This window comes from Saccopteryx bilineata, chromosome 7 (genome assembly GCF_036850765.1).
Source record: "Saccopteryx bilineata isolate mSacBil1 chromosome 7, mSacBil1_pri_phased_curated, whole genome shotgun sequence".
Taxonomy (NCBI): Eukaryota; Metazoa; Chordata; class Mammalia; order Chiroptera; family Emballonuridae; genus Saccopteryx; species Saccopteryx bilineata.
In genome coordinates, this window is record NC_089496.1 from 28,553,182 (window position 1) to 28,567,645 (window position 14,464).

The window sequence follows — 14,464 nt, forward strand, 5'->3', positions numbered from 1 at the left end:
CAAGGAACCAAAAACTTCCAATGTGCCTATATGTGCATACACATGTAATGGCATTATTTATATTTTATTTTAGAAAAGATTTGAGGTTGTCAAGTTTGCAAACTTTGAGGGATATGATGTGCTTGTTGCTGGAAATAGAAACAGAAGTTTTCTCATAAACAGATGAGTGGGAAATTCATTTCTATAAGAGAAATAGGAAGATCTAATAATAACAGGAAATCAAGAGATAAACATGTTAAATCAAGGATAAGAATAAAAATGAATAACTGCATGCATGAAGGTTTAAATTTAAGTAGAATTTAGATCATTTGTCTTACAAGGATAAACAGAATTTTCTTGTTCAGCGCAGTTTACAAATAGCACATTCCATGCCATCTCTTATCCAATAGGGCTCAGCTCCTTACAGACACATCTACCTTAAAAGCTTTTTTTCGCCCTGGCCGGTTGGCTCAGCGGTAGAGCGTCGACCTAGCGTGCGGAGGACCCGGGTTCGATTCCCAGCCAGGGCACACAGGAGAAGCGCCCATTTGCTTCTCCACCCCTCCACCGCGCCTTCCTCTCTGTCTCTCTCTTCCCCTCCCGCAGCCAAGGCTACATTGGAGCAAAGATGGCCCGGGCGCTGGGGATGGCTCTGTGGCCTCTGCCTCAGGCGCTAGAGTGGCTCTGGTCGCAACATGGCGACACCCAGGATGGGCAGAGCATCGCCCCCTGGTGGGCGTGCCAGGTGGATCCCGGTCGGGCGCATGCAGGAGTCTGTCTGACTGTCTCTCCCTGTTTCCAGCTTCAGAAAAATGCAAACAAAATTAAAAAATAAATAAATAAATAAAAAAGCTTTTTTTCACTTGGAAAAGAACAGAAAGGGATGAGAAAACAAAAGAAGCCAAGGAGGTGTGAGGGCTCTTTTCAGCTAAAGGAAAACATCCTCCAGGAAGAACCAGCATTAAAGGCAACAGGAAACTGCAGGTGGTAGGTCCAGAATTCACAGGCCATCTGGAAAGACTTGGCTTGCTTTGAACCTCAGGTTCAGCCTCAGAGTGGTGACTCAGCACCAGGAACACCACAAGACCCAGGGTGTGGCCTTCTGTGTAGCCACTTCCGGGATCAGACGCAAGCAAATAAGCTACAAAGCTTGAGAATGCCTGGTCACGCAGTCACCCCGTACATAGTCAAAACAGCCAGCTCTTTGTGATTATCTAAACACTGTTCCACAGGTTTATCTTGGCTTGTCTTGCACCTTAATTCTCATCTTATTACACTAGAACGTCTACCAATGGAGAAGAAATGGACAGAGAAATAAGTCCGACTTTGCTGTTGCTTGGATTTACAACAATAAAAATATGCTAATTACTTAGAAGATGACTAGAAATAAACTCAAAATTAATACCAATGAGAAATTTTAGAATTATCTCATTTTTTTAAACTTTGTTTTGATTGATTGGTTTTAGAGAGACAGAGGGGGGGGGCGTTCATTTGTTGTTCCACTTGATTGTGCACTCATTGGTCGCTTCCCTACGTGACCTGACCAGGGATCGAACCCTCAGCCTTGTTTCATGATGAAGCTCTAAATGGTGGAGCTAACCAGCCAGGTTATCTCATTTATTTTTATCATTTTTGTTGGGCAAATAAGTTTGTAAAATCTGTATTTTCTGGGTTTGCTCACTTTTATTGTTAGAAATGGCGCTGCCCACGTGAATGGCCATCACCCAGTTGATATGCTGATTACCTTCATGCTTGGGAAGGGGCTTGGTCATGCTAATGTGTGCTGGAGGAGGGATTTTTGCACTGAAAAGTTTTTAAAGGAGGAGCTAGGAGGCCATTTTTAGAGGAGACCACACTGTTGCAGGGGAGAGAGGCCACGTGGTGGTTGCAGAGAAGCAGCCAAGATGCAGGCCTGCAGATGGGGAAAAGGAAGTGGCTGAGGCTACTGGGGCCTTTGATTCTAGAAAAAAACAGAAAGATTCTCCTGGTTGTGGAACTGGGGATCACGTGAATGGGCTCTGGTGCCCGTGTGTTTGTTTTTACTCGTTGGCCAGTACAAGTCTAGAATAAAGGTAATGGCCCACCAGTTCTTGGCTCCGTTGTTTCTATACGACCTATCCGATTGTGATGCGAACCTGCCTGTGCCAGGTGGCTGTGACGGAGGCCGCTGCTACTGGCCCTACAGTTTTCTCCTCCCAGTAGCCTAAATAAAAAAGCACTATTCATACTTTAGGCCAGGGGTCCCCAAACTACGGCCCGCGGGCCACATGCGGCCCCCTGAGGTCATTTATCCGGCCTCCGCTGCACCTCCGATAGGGGCACCTCTTTCATTGGTGGTCAGTGAGAGGAGCACAGGATCCATCCTCATCCTGTGCTCCGGGAGTACTGTATGTGGTGGCGCCACAAAGCACAGCATGGCTCACGTACAGTACTACTCCTGGTGAAGTGGGATGCACGCATCACGGCTCCGGAAGCGCGTCATATCACCTGATATGGCTAGCAGTGACAAATATGGAACTGGACATTGACCATCTCATTAGTCAAAAGCAGGCCCATAGTTCCCATTGAAATACTGGTCAGTTTGTTGATTTAAATTTACTTGTTCTTTATTTTAAATATTGTATTTGTTCCCATTTTTTTTTACTTTAAAATAAGATATGTGCAGTGTGCGTAGGGATTTGTTCATAGTTTTTTTTAAAGTCCGGCCCTCCAACGGTCTGAGGGACAGTGACCTGGCCCCCTGTGTAAAAAGTTTGGGGACCCCTGCTCTAGGCAGCAGGATGATTCAAACCTTAATCATTAATTTTAATCAAACTGGCCATTTTCTATAACCAACGGCATTCAGCATAAATTTAGATTTATTGGTCACTTGATTAAAATGGGGTAATGTAGGTAAAAGTACATGGTCCACAGCCACTGTAGAGAGCACTGTTGCTCTCTCCATGCTGTTTAGATCTAACAGGATTACTCAGCTTTTCCAGTAGTTCTGGTCAGAAGACTTAGGAAGCAATTTCAGTCATGAATGTGCAGACAAGCTAAGATATCTTTTTTCCTTCTGACCAAAAAGGGCCAAGTATCATTTATAAACTCTGTTAGTGACTGTGTCTGTTCAGGAATGGTGCACCTTAAAATTAAGTGGTACCTCTGATTCTGGCCCTTGTTTTAAATTTAACACTTTTTTAGATTGGTACTAGGCTTGGGGGTGGGAAGCACCACTCTACTGGCATTGGGAGGAGTGGGATTTAATCATTCACTAAGCTACACGGAGGAAAAAATAAACACATAATCCAACAGGTAAATAAACTATTATTACTCCCAAGGGATGCTAAACATATAAAATAGTATCCCCAAACTCCTATCCTATTAATTAGGTTTAATGTTAAAAGTTACAGCACCAAGAAACACACAATTTATGGTTTTAGTCTTAGAAATTCTGAAAAATAAGATCTCATGAAACTATCTCATCACGCCCTCTATTCACTTTGGATGTGAACTCCACTGCAGTTTGACTAGCAAATATACTCACTGGTGTTTGCAGGACTGGCCTTCAATGAACGCCAGGACTGGACCAAATATCCTGTGCCTTCCGGAAGGGGCAAAAGCATTGATTACCTGTTCCCCTTGGCTCCCAACTCCAGGGATGCCCATTGGTCCTTGGGGTCCCACAGGTCCCAAATCCCCCTGTATAGAAAATAAGTCAGAAATATAACAATAAAATGAAACTCCATTCTTTCATATTTTGCTGATCTGAAATTATGCTGAATTAAAATCTATTTTTACACCATAAAAAAGTTCAATATGGAAAGTTAGCAAACTCCATTTATTTTAAACAGTTTAGTTTAAATTTGCCAAAGTAGTTGACCTTTTTACTATTTAGTCTAAAACGATAAGAATTTGCACCAGTTTATATTTATCAGTCATTTTTCTCACAAGAACCAAAAATCTGTGAATGGTTATCATAATAAGACCCAACACTTTCTCTTAGAATCATAATGCACATATTTAAAAGTATAAAATTTATAGGTTACAAGGAAACCAGGATTTGAGAAAGAAATTGAAGAAAAATGTTTTAACATTTTCTAAATACCTTTCCCTCCAAATCTTATTAAAATGCACTTTGAATATTAAAAAATGATCTAAGTTAAATACAAAAAAAAAATTAAAGAACCTTACCTCTCTCCCTTCCATGAAATAAACTTGGGATACAAAATGAATGTTATCACTTAGAAGAACAATATTATTTATCCATTCTTCATGTCTTTCAACAAATATTTTATGCTTGAGGGTACAATACGGTTTCTTTTCTCTTTTTTTTAACCTTATAAGTCTTTGAAATTGTCTACATAAGGATACCTTGACTGTTTCAATATAAAATCAGACTTTTGGATTCTATAAACAGCCGATGAATGTTGCTTTGGTAGTGTGAAAACAGCCATAGATGATACATCAATGAACAGGCATTCTAATAACACTATTTACAAAACCAGGCAGCCAGCCCTAGAGTTTACCAGTGCCTGGGCTAAATAAATATATCTTTAAGAACAAAAGTATATCATTATATTATACTTTATATAATATTGGAAAGTATGTTTAATTGATTACTAAAATATGCCCTGGAATATTCTTCTTAGTGTTTTACTTTGTATCAATCCCCAGTCTAGATAAATATCATGGAAGAAAAATGTAATGGAGTTAAATTCTACTTCAGAACTGGATTATTCTGATTCATAACTTGATTATTTACCAAGTGGCAGGCATTGCTCTAAATGCTTTTCACATTTTATCTCTTCAATCCTCACAACAACCGTCTGAAAGGAGGCTTCCCCATTTTTCAGATGAGGTTAAATGACACCCCAGTCACACAACAAGTGTTAGATGGCAGAGGCAAGATTCAAGTCTACTCTCTCTGACTTCAGAACCCAACTCATAACCACCCTTCTGCAAATATTCAATACACCCATAAGAGAGATCCTCTGCTGTGCATTGCTATTTACATCTAAATATCTATAGCAAAACTACTTCCTTGTTTTGTACCATTATATATATTTGAGAGCCCTTAACATAAGAGGTATTTTTCTTACCACTTGAAGCACAGACATCAAAGTCTCTGAATCTGATATGTAGAAAGGAATAGAAAAGGAAGAACAGGCGAACAGAAAAGAAAGACAGTATTGATTTGGTAAGGGAATAGCAGGTAAAGGCTTTGTAATTACTCTGTGACAATGTCCTGATGTTTCAATATGTTTTCTTTGCATGAGCTCCAGGAGTAAAACTAAAAATGCAATGTCAACAATACCTTAAAATGTTAATTTATTGAACTCATAAAAAAGTAAAAAGAGTTCTGTTGTACTCAATTTTCACTTCTCCAAGGGAAGAAAGAGCTTCTTACATATTCTTAGAGTGTTTTGGAGCTGAAGTTACAAAGAAGAATTGTATTACATCTAAAATTTGTATAGCTCACTATTTACCACTATCTCTGCTATTTAAATACAGGGGCCCAGAAGAGACAGCTACCAGTAAATAAATGAGTAATTCAATATCGCAACACAATACCTAAGATAATCGTGACTATCAATTGTTATTCTAGTAGAATATATAAAATAATGATATGCTCAGAGGGTGACATGTAAATGACTCCAGGCTGATATGTGGTCTCTGTGTTTTACACATTTTTATATCCCCTCCCCCTCAGCAGCTCTCCCTGCCTGCTGGTATTTCTATTTAGGGCCTTATTAGTGGCACCTTCAATCACCCGCCTCACTTCTACTTCTAAGCTGGGTAGAATTTGAAGCTATTTTAAAGAAAACAAGTAACTAGTGGGAATAAAGAAAGCAATGGCAGGTAGGCTGCAGTGCTGAGCATAAACAATTCTACAGAACACCAGGGTCTGACATGGCCATTCTGTGTGAAGCAAGACCTCTCTGCCATCCTGTCTGAGCACAGACAACAATAAAATACCATGTCCAAACCCCTCAAAAATGATCAAACATCCTCCTATACTGGCTAAGATGAGTACCTGCTACTTCTTTACCCATTACAATTAAGCCTGGCTCCATTTTCCTCACCTCCTAGGTGAGATTCATTAAAATACCCAAACTTAAAAATTATCCCCACTTCCTGATAGCATCCGATTCGGAGCCAATTCATACTTTCTTAGACACTTGCTCAAATCACCTAATGTAAGTTCAGATCCTATTTTTTAAATAATCTTTCATCTTCCTACTGTGTTGTGATAGCTTCCCCACGGTATATGGTATCTCTCACTGCAATGAGTCAATAAACCTAAATTTGTTCAACTATAGGTGGATTCCTGTTGGTCCTTGCTGGAGGGCATCAATGCTGGTTTTCTTAAATGATTTATCTTATTATAGCTTCACTTTAAGGCAGTGGTTTTCAAAGTGTGCACCAGGGTGCACTGGCGCGCCCTAGAAGATTTCCAGGTGTGCCCTATGGTATTCCAGAGAAATATGTGCCTGTTGGGGACCAAAAAACCAACAGGGTTTTTGGAGTTTAGATTTTTGGGGGACAGAGGTGTGGGGAATTGGCTGTAAGCTGACAGTCTGCCCAAACTCCCACTTCACTTGCCCAATTAGGTTGCAAAAGGCTGTTAAGCTGTGGTGCTGGATTGTTTACACTACCCCCCATGTTCCCCGGAAAGACTGGAGGCAAGTTTCTTCTATCCTTTGGTGTAAAGTTAAGATGATATGAACGGTGGGGGTTTTCTGCACTCAACACACTCTTACCACTTGAAGCACAGATACCAATGTCTCTGAATCTAATATATAGAAAGGATTAGAAAAGTAAGAACAGGCAAAGAGAAAAGAAAGACAGTATTGGTAAAAAGAGAGGAATTCTTCAATGTATTGACAAGGAAATGAGAGTCTGCCTTTCAAATATATGCCCAGACATTGAAGAAATCACTAGGACACATCAGGCTCATGTTTCTCATAAACACAAGAATGAAAAAACTTAACACATTTGCACCGGGACCTGCTGAATTGACTAAATCTTACTAAGAATGTATCTATATATATATATATAAAGATAACTTTTTTTGTCATTTTTTAATTTTTTTAACCCTTCTTTTTTACAAATTCTAAAAAGCATAACAAAAAATGGAACATAAAAATGTTTTTTAATGTCAGAATAAATTTAATTTTGTCGTATTTATTTCATTTAATTACCATAAAAGCATGCTTGAACTTTATATTTTTATCTTTAGTATTTGACTTAATTATTATAACATATTTCTCAGAAATTTGTATATAGTGTGCCTACAATTATTTATAGGATTTTAAATGTGCCCCGACTTCAAAAAGTTTGAGAACCACTGCTTTAAGATAATAGTTTTGAGTGAGAGCCTAAGGGTGGATATCTACTTCTATAATTAGATTAAGTCATGTTTTCAACAGCTATTTTCTTTGCTAAGTAGAGGCCTCTTTTGCTAATGTTTGGCTTCAAAGCTTCTTGGCTGAAGATAGGGTTACTGGAAGTCAGAACCCACAGAAATGGAACATTACTATAAATGTACCCCATGGGAATTTCCAGATCATAATTCATCCTACACAGTAACACACCTTGCATATACTTGATTTAGAATTAAGTTGACACCTGTATGGTGTGGTTGTCAGACTGTATACAGTTCACAAATGTACATATACAACAAAAGAGTTTAATAAAAATAACTTTACGGGCATTTCTTCTATTATTTATATATACCCTATAGGTAGTACCTTGTCTCCTTTGATTGACAGGCCTTGTAATCCTTGTGGGCCAATTGGTCCTTCAGAACCTTTTTCACCCTGAAAGCATTTGGGAGAGACATCAGTGCACTAATAAAAACAGAATTTTTTATTTTTTTATTATTTTTTTAAATTTTTTACAGAGACAGAGTCAGAGAGAGGGATAGATAGGGACAGACAGACAGGAACGAAGAGAGATAAGAAGCATCAATAATCATTTTTTTGTTGCGACACCTTAGTTGTTCATTGATTGCTTTCTCATATGTGCCTTGACCATGGGCCTTCAGCAGACCGAGTAACGCCTTGCTCAAGCCAGAGACCTTAGGTCCAAGCTGGTGAGCTTTGCTCAAACCAGATGAGCCCTCGCTCAAGCTGGTGACCTCAAGGTCTCGAACCTGGGTCCTCCACATCCCAGTCCGATGCTCTATCCACTGCGCCACCTCCTGGTCAGGCTAAAAACAGAATTTTAAAACATAACATTCAAAGCAACCAAATTCATTGCTCATGGGTGATTCCAACTGACTCCAGGAATTTTTACTTGCACAAAAGAAAAAAAAATAGTCTTAACACTTAACTAGGAAGGACTCTGTCCACGTAGAGCACATATGCAGCACAACTTTAGTGAGCACATCACTAAAGTTGGGAAAGAGCTGTATTGTCAATATAAGCAGAAGTACCTGGAGATAGGGACCTAGTCAATCATGCAGCACAAGTAACTGATTCAGGCCTCCACTTCTAAACACTGCTTCAACTTTGTCCATCACAGTGAAAATTTGTCTCTCACATTAGTATATGAACTAAGACTTGTGAGGGTTGAAATAGTTATTAAATGTCTAATATCAGAGTTTATAAATATCCATTGAAAATTTAGTTTTAAAGAATGTCACCTGATCAGGCAGTGGTGCAATGTATGGAGCATTGGCCTGGGATGCTGAGGACCAGGTTCAAAACCCCAAGGTAACTGGCTTGAGTGCAGGCTCACCAGCTTGAGAGTGGAGTCACCGACTTGAGCATGGGATCAAAGACATGACTCCATGGTCACTGGCTTGCGGCCAAAGTCACTGGCTTGAACAAGGGGTCACTGGCTTGGCTGGAGCCCCCCAGTCAAAGCACATATGAGAAAGCAATCAATGAACAACTAAGGTGCCACAACTATGAGTTGATGCTTCTCATCTCTCTCCATTCCTATCTGTCTGTCTCTCTCTTTCTCTCAAAAAGATGAATTAATGTTAAATCTTCTTGCATTTAGTCACATGACCTATGTGAACAGGACTAATCATAATGTAATATCAACAAAGTCATAACATTGCAGTTGTATGAAAAATAAACCATGTAAGCAGTCAGAAATAGCATTCCACTCATGAATTTATTAGAAGCAAGATTAAAATCGAAGGATATTTGCAAGAAACTGAGGAAACAGGAAAACATGCCTTTGTGTCTCTCTGTAGTCATGACATTCACTTGAGTCCTATGTCATTGCAAAAGAACCCCAAGTAGCACATATATACTGCTCACAACAATTAGGGGATATTGGATAGCTTCATATTCATTTTGAAATATCTCCTAATTTTTATGAGCAACTCCCATTGGTCCTGCTGGTTGGGGAGTAAAGTATTCTGAATAGTGGGCCCTTTGGGTCATTTCCTCATTTTATAATTGCATATAGTCAACTTTAAAACAACGCTGAATATAGTGTGGTCTTTATTTGATGAGACAGAGGGCAATGCACTGCCATGGATTATTATGAACAAGTGTGTATCAGTGTATCATGTGGTTGAAGTCACTAAGACATGCCCTATTATATGCTTCTTAGTGTGTCACATATTTATCTTAAAAAAACACAAGATTAGAAAGAGAAATAATTCTGGCTATTTAAAATTTCCAGGTAGTCTGGACTACACATTAATAGAAATTTACTATGTAACAAAAAAAAATTCAAGGAACTATGTACTATAAATCTTTCTGAAATGTAGCGCCAAGATGCTAGCCTCTGTATCTGATAGTGATGTTCTGGTTAGTCAAGGGCATTACTTATGTCCTCTTTATCTAACATATTATTTCTATTTAGTATAACAAATTAAAATTTGACTTAAAAGGGGCCTCTCTGAAAATTCAACCCAGCAGTCACTCAACACTTAGTAGGGGCCCTGGCCGGTTGGCTCAGTGGTAGAGCGTCGGCCTGGTGTGCGGAAGTCCTGGGTTCGATTTCCGGCCAGGGCACACAGGAGAAGCGCCCATCTGCTTCTCCACCCCTCCCCCTCTCCTTCCTCTCTGTCTCTCTCTTCCCCTCCCTCAGTTGAGGCTCCATTGGAGCAAAAGATGGCCCGGCCGGTGGGGATGGCTCCTTGGCCTCTGCCCCAGGCGCTAGAGTCTCTCTGGTCGCGACAGAGTGACGCCCCGGATGGGCAGAGCATCGACCCCTGGTGGGCGTGCAGGGTGGATCACGGTCGGGCGCATGTGGGAGTCTGACTGCCTTCCCGTTTCCAGCTTCAGAAAAATACAAAAAAAAAAAAAACTTAGTAGGAATTATTTGTTTTAGCTCATCTATTTCCCTCTTGCTGAGATTCAGGTTCTCATAGATCCTTGGATATTGATCATGATGGAAGAAACTAAGTATGAGATATGATTTTGGAGCATGAGTCTGTCTCTAAGGTTAGAACTCAGTGAGCAGACTGAATGCTGTGGAAGGTCACAGTCCCTTAGAGAAGAGCGCGTGCATCTCTGGGCAGTGTGTGTGTGCATGCGTGTGTGCTTGGGGGGAAGACTTTAGAAAAGGGAAAAGCACTCCACAATTTATGCTTACTCTGAAATTTTGTTGATGCTGCCCAAAGTATCTTGGAAAATCATTGCCCATGTGGCCTTTGGCAATTGTGCCATAGATTGTGAGTAAACAGCCTAGACAAGGGATCAGCAAGCTATGGCCAATGGCCAAGTCCAGCTCACTGCCCGTGTTCTGTGAATACAGCTTTATTGGAACACAGCCATACTCATTCATTTATACTTCATTGTTTATGGTTGCTTTCATGCTACAACAGCAAAGTTAAGTAGTTGCAACAGTGCCCCTATGGTTCACAAAGCCTAAATTTTTTACTATCTGGCCCTTTACAGAAAAAGTTTGCCAACTCCTGGCCCAGAAGAACTTGAGCTCCAAGAATTACATGTGGGAGTCAATGGAAACGTTTAACTTCTCAATTGTCAGATAAAAGATTGGTCTTTTGTAACATTTTGCTCCTTATGGTAATAAGATAATTCCAGTCTACTTTTCACATCCATAATTCCCTTTTCTTATTATATTAATGGCAATACTGTTAAAAAGTGGTTTACCAGGCTGTTTCTTATCATCTATGCTTCAGGAAACCAATCTGTGAGTAAAGCTTTGTCATAGCTGACACTATTGGAATCAATGGAGCTTTTATTAGTGCCTGAGGCTAACACTGGGACCAACGAGCTATTCTCAGCACCTGGGCCCCAGGCAATTAGTACATTTCCTGCCAGTCCTTTCCAAAGTCTGAGACTGTGTTATTTTTCTTTCCTTATATGATAAATTATCACCTTTTCTAGGGCTGAGCTAAAAATAGCTCGGTTGTATCTTAACTACTCAGCATAAAGATGCTATCACTGTGGTTTTAATGACTAGTCTCAGATTTTTTCTTATTTCATATGCAATAATTATATAACATAGAAATCTGTCAAGTACTTATGAGCAAAATTCACTGTAGTTTTATGTGAAGGGGAAATTTAATATTCATTTAAGAGGGTGAATTGGTCAGGAAAATACTTGACTTCTTATAATTGGACATGTTTTTTTTTTAATTTGTAATTCATGACCATGCAAGACAAAGCACTTTTTCCTGGTACAGAAGGTATTGTTACCTTTGGTCCTGGAAATCCTTCACCCGGTAAGCCCCTCTCTCCTGGTACTCCCTCAGGACCACGGGGACCCTGGGTAGGATAAAAGGGAATGAAGAATTGGAGAAGAGAGAAGAAGGATAATGGGAAGGGAAGGGTAGAGAAAAGAGAAGAAAATAACAGTTATATTTTAGTTCACATGGGCATGGCAATGATATAGTCCTGTTTGAGTCATTAGTCACAATCCTTCTAGTAAGCTTCATAGTTATCAGTAGAATTATAGAGTTAGGAAGAATAATACTCCTGTTGTATTAAATACTGTTCCACTTGATTGGCATACAATGTCCTATTCTGGTGTCCTGAAATTAATGGAAAATGGAAATTAAGTGATGCTTCTGAATAAGGTATAGAAAATAAATCCCATGAGGAAAGGCCAGAATGTAGTACTGTATGGGCTAGAGAAGGACACAGGGTAATTTACTAATTTAATTATAAGGAGGGCCTGTGAAGAACTCACTGCACAGCTGTTCTAAAACATTGAATTCTTTTTACATTTCTAACCTCATACATTTGGATTCAAACTTGAATTCTTTCAAGACCTAGTTAAGTCAAGTGGAGGTTTATGTGTAAATAGAAATCTTGATAGAATCGTCAAGGAAAGCATGATTTTCAATCCCAAGATCTAAAATTAACAAGTCCAGGTAACTATTGCTCAGAAAGGCACTAGGAGAGGTGATTACTTATTACATAAGGAAAGAAAAATAACACAGTCTCAGGCTTTGGAGGGACTGTCAGGAAATGTACTAATTGCATGGACCCCAGGCACTGAGGATAGCTGGTTGGTCAGGCAGCCTCAGGCACTAAAAATAGCTTGATTGATTCCAGCAACACCCCCAGTTGGGGGTTGTTGGGTGGATGCCAGTCAGGGTGTATGCAGGAATCTGTCTATCTCCACTCCTCTCACTTAAAAAAGAAAAAGCCAACAGTAATTTATTCACTTAAATGACAGAAAGTTTAAAAGGCTATAGATTTTTCCTGTTGTTCTTGGCCAACAAGCCAAAAGGTAGAACAGGAACTAACAAAAGGAACCCTAGAAGCACAAACTGGAGCTTTTCCTCAAAGAATCCCAAAAAGATATTTAGGGCTCACTTGCTAGGGAAGTAATCCTGGGACAGAACAAGAACTACTGAGCTGCCCAGAACTCCAACACCAGCCTTCTGCAGACACTGCAGGCGTCCCCAAACTACGGCCCCACGGGCCGCATGTGGCCCCCTGAGGCCATTTATCCGGCCCCCCACCCCCGCACTCCCTGAAGGGGCACCTCTTTCATTGGTGGTCAGTGAGAGGAGCACTGTATGTGGCAGCCCTCCAACGGTCTGAGGGACAGTGAACTGCCCCCCTGTGTAAAAAGTTTGGGGACCTCAGGACAATCTTGGGGCAGGATGTGCAGTCATCCAGGGTAATTTAAGAGATGCTTTCTACTGAAGCTTGGAAGCAGAACCAGGATGGAGCATTATGCTAATCAGTGACTGAGCACAATTATGATTTGTAAGAAAGAAGCTTACAAGAACTTGATCTCAGTGTTTAATTATTTTTATTTTGCTTTTCTCTAATATGGTACATTTTAAAAGACAATCTTCGTTAGTGTTTATGCATAGCCAATTTAGTAGAGAGACTTTAATTAAAAGAAAAAGCTAACATTTCATTCCATTTAAATTGCTATATTTATGGGAAAACCCAGTTTTGTAACAATCCGAGTTCTTAAAGCATTAATATCCATGACAGCTCACTCTAATGTTAGAGCAATTAACTAGGGGAAAATAAACACGCGCATGAAAACGGGGCTGCAAACTAAACAAGATCTAGCTAATGTCACACACTCTAATGACAAAAAATTGACTAATTATCTTCTTCCCCGATGATATGACAAGTAAATATAACACAATTTACATTAAATGCCAAGAAGGCCATTTTCAAGTTTATTCATTTTTTTCATTCATTTAGCAAATATTTACCAAAAGCCTAGTAGGTGCAAATCTCTATGCTAGTTTCTAAGAAGAGCAGACAGACCTGCTTTCTGTCTCCTGGAGTTTATAGTCCTGTGTGATCATTAAAAGCAGATTTTGATGTCATGTAGACTGAGGTTCAAGTCCCAGCTCTGCTACATGGTATTAGCAATGTGACCTTAAACAAATAATTTAGGCTCTCCAACGCTCAGCAAGCTCAGCACAATGGCGGCAACCACAGTACCTACTTCAGGGGTCCCCAAACTTTTTACACGGGGGGCCAGTTCCCTGTCCCTCGGACCGTTGGAGGGCTGGACTATAAAAAAGTCTATGAACAAATCCCTATGCACACTGCACATATCTTATTTTAAAGTAAAAAAAAAAACGAAACGGGAACAAATACAATATTTAAAATAAAGAACAAGTAAATTTAAATCAACAAACTGACCAGTATTTCAATGGGAACTATGGGCCTGCTTTTGGCTAATGAGATGGTCAATGTCCGGTTCCATATTTGTCACTGCTAGCCGTAACTACTGATATGACGCGCTTCCAGAGCATCCTGCGTCACCGGAAGTAGTACTGTAAGTGAGCGACGCCATGCTTTGTGGCACCACCACATACAGTACTCCAGGAGCACAGGATGCTCACTGACCACCAATGAAAGAGGTGCCCCTTCCGGAAGTGCGGTGGGGGCCGAATAAATGGCCTCAGGGGGCCGCATGCAGCCCACAGGCCATAGTTTGGGGACCCCTGACCTACCTCAACCTCAAGTACTGACGTAAGGACTGAGTTGGAGAGATTTAAAGCTTTTACATATATGGACACTTTTACAAAGAAGGTGGTCTCAGAGTTTATACTAAGTATTGAGAAAGGCATTCCACACAG

The 14,464-nt window shown here is 40.1% G+C and overlaps 1 protein-coding gene across 1 annotated transcript in view; it reads right to left on the minus strand.

Moving 5' to 3' along the window:
- Nucleotides 1-14,464, minus strand: part of COL28A1 (collagen type XXVIII alpha 1 chain) — a 171,611-nt gene that overhangs the window by 93,485 nt on the left and 63,662 nt on the right. Inside the window, exons 14-16 of the mRNA XM_066240125.1 lie at nucleotides 11,595-11,663; nucleotides 7,713-7,781; nucleotides 3,592-3,660 (exon numbers count right to left, since the gene is read on the minus strand). Of these exons, the coding sequence (XP_066096222.1) occupies nucleotides 3,592-3,660; nucleotides 7,713-7,781; nucleotides 11,595-11,663 (207 nt within the window). The remainder of the gene's footprint in view (nucleotides 1-3,591; nucleotides 3,661-7,712; nucleotides 7,782-11,594; nucleotides 11,664-14,464) is intronic.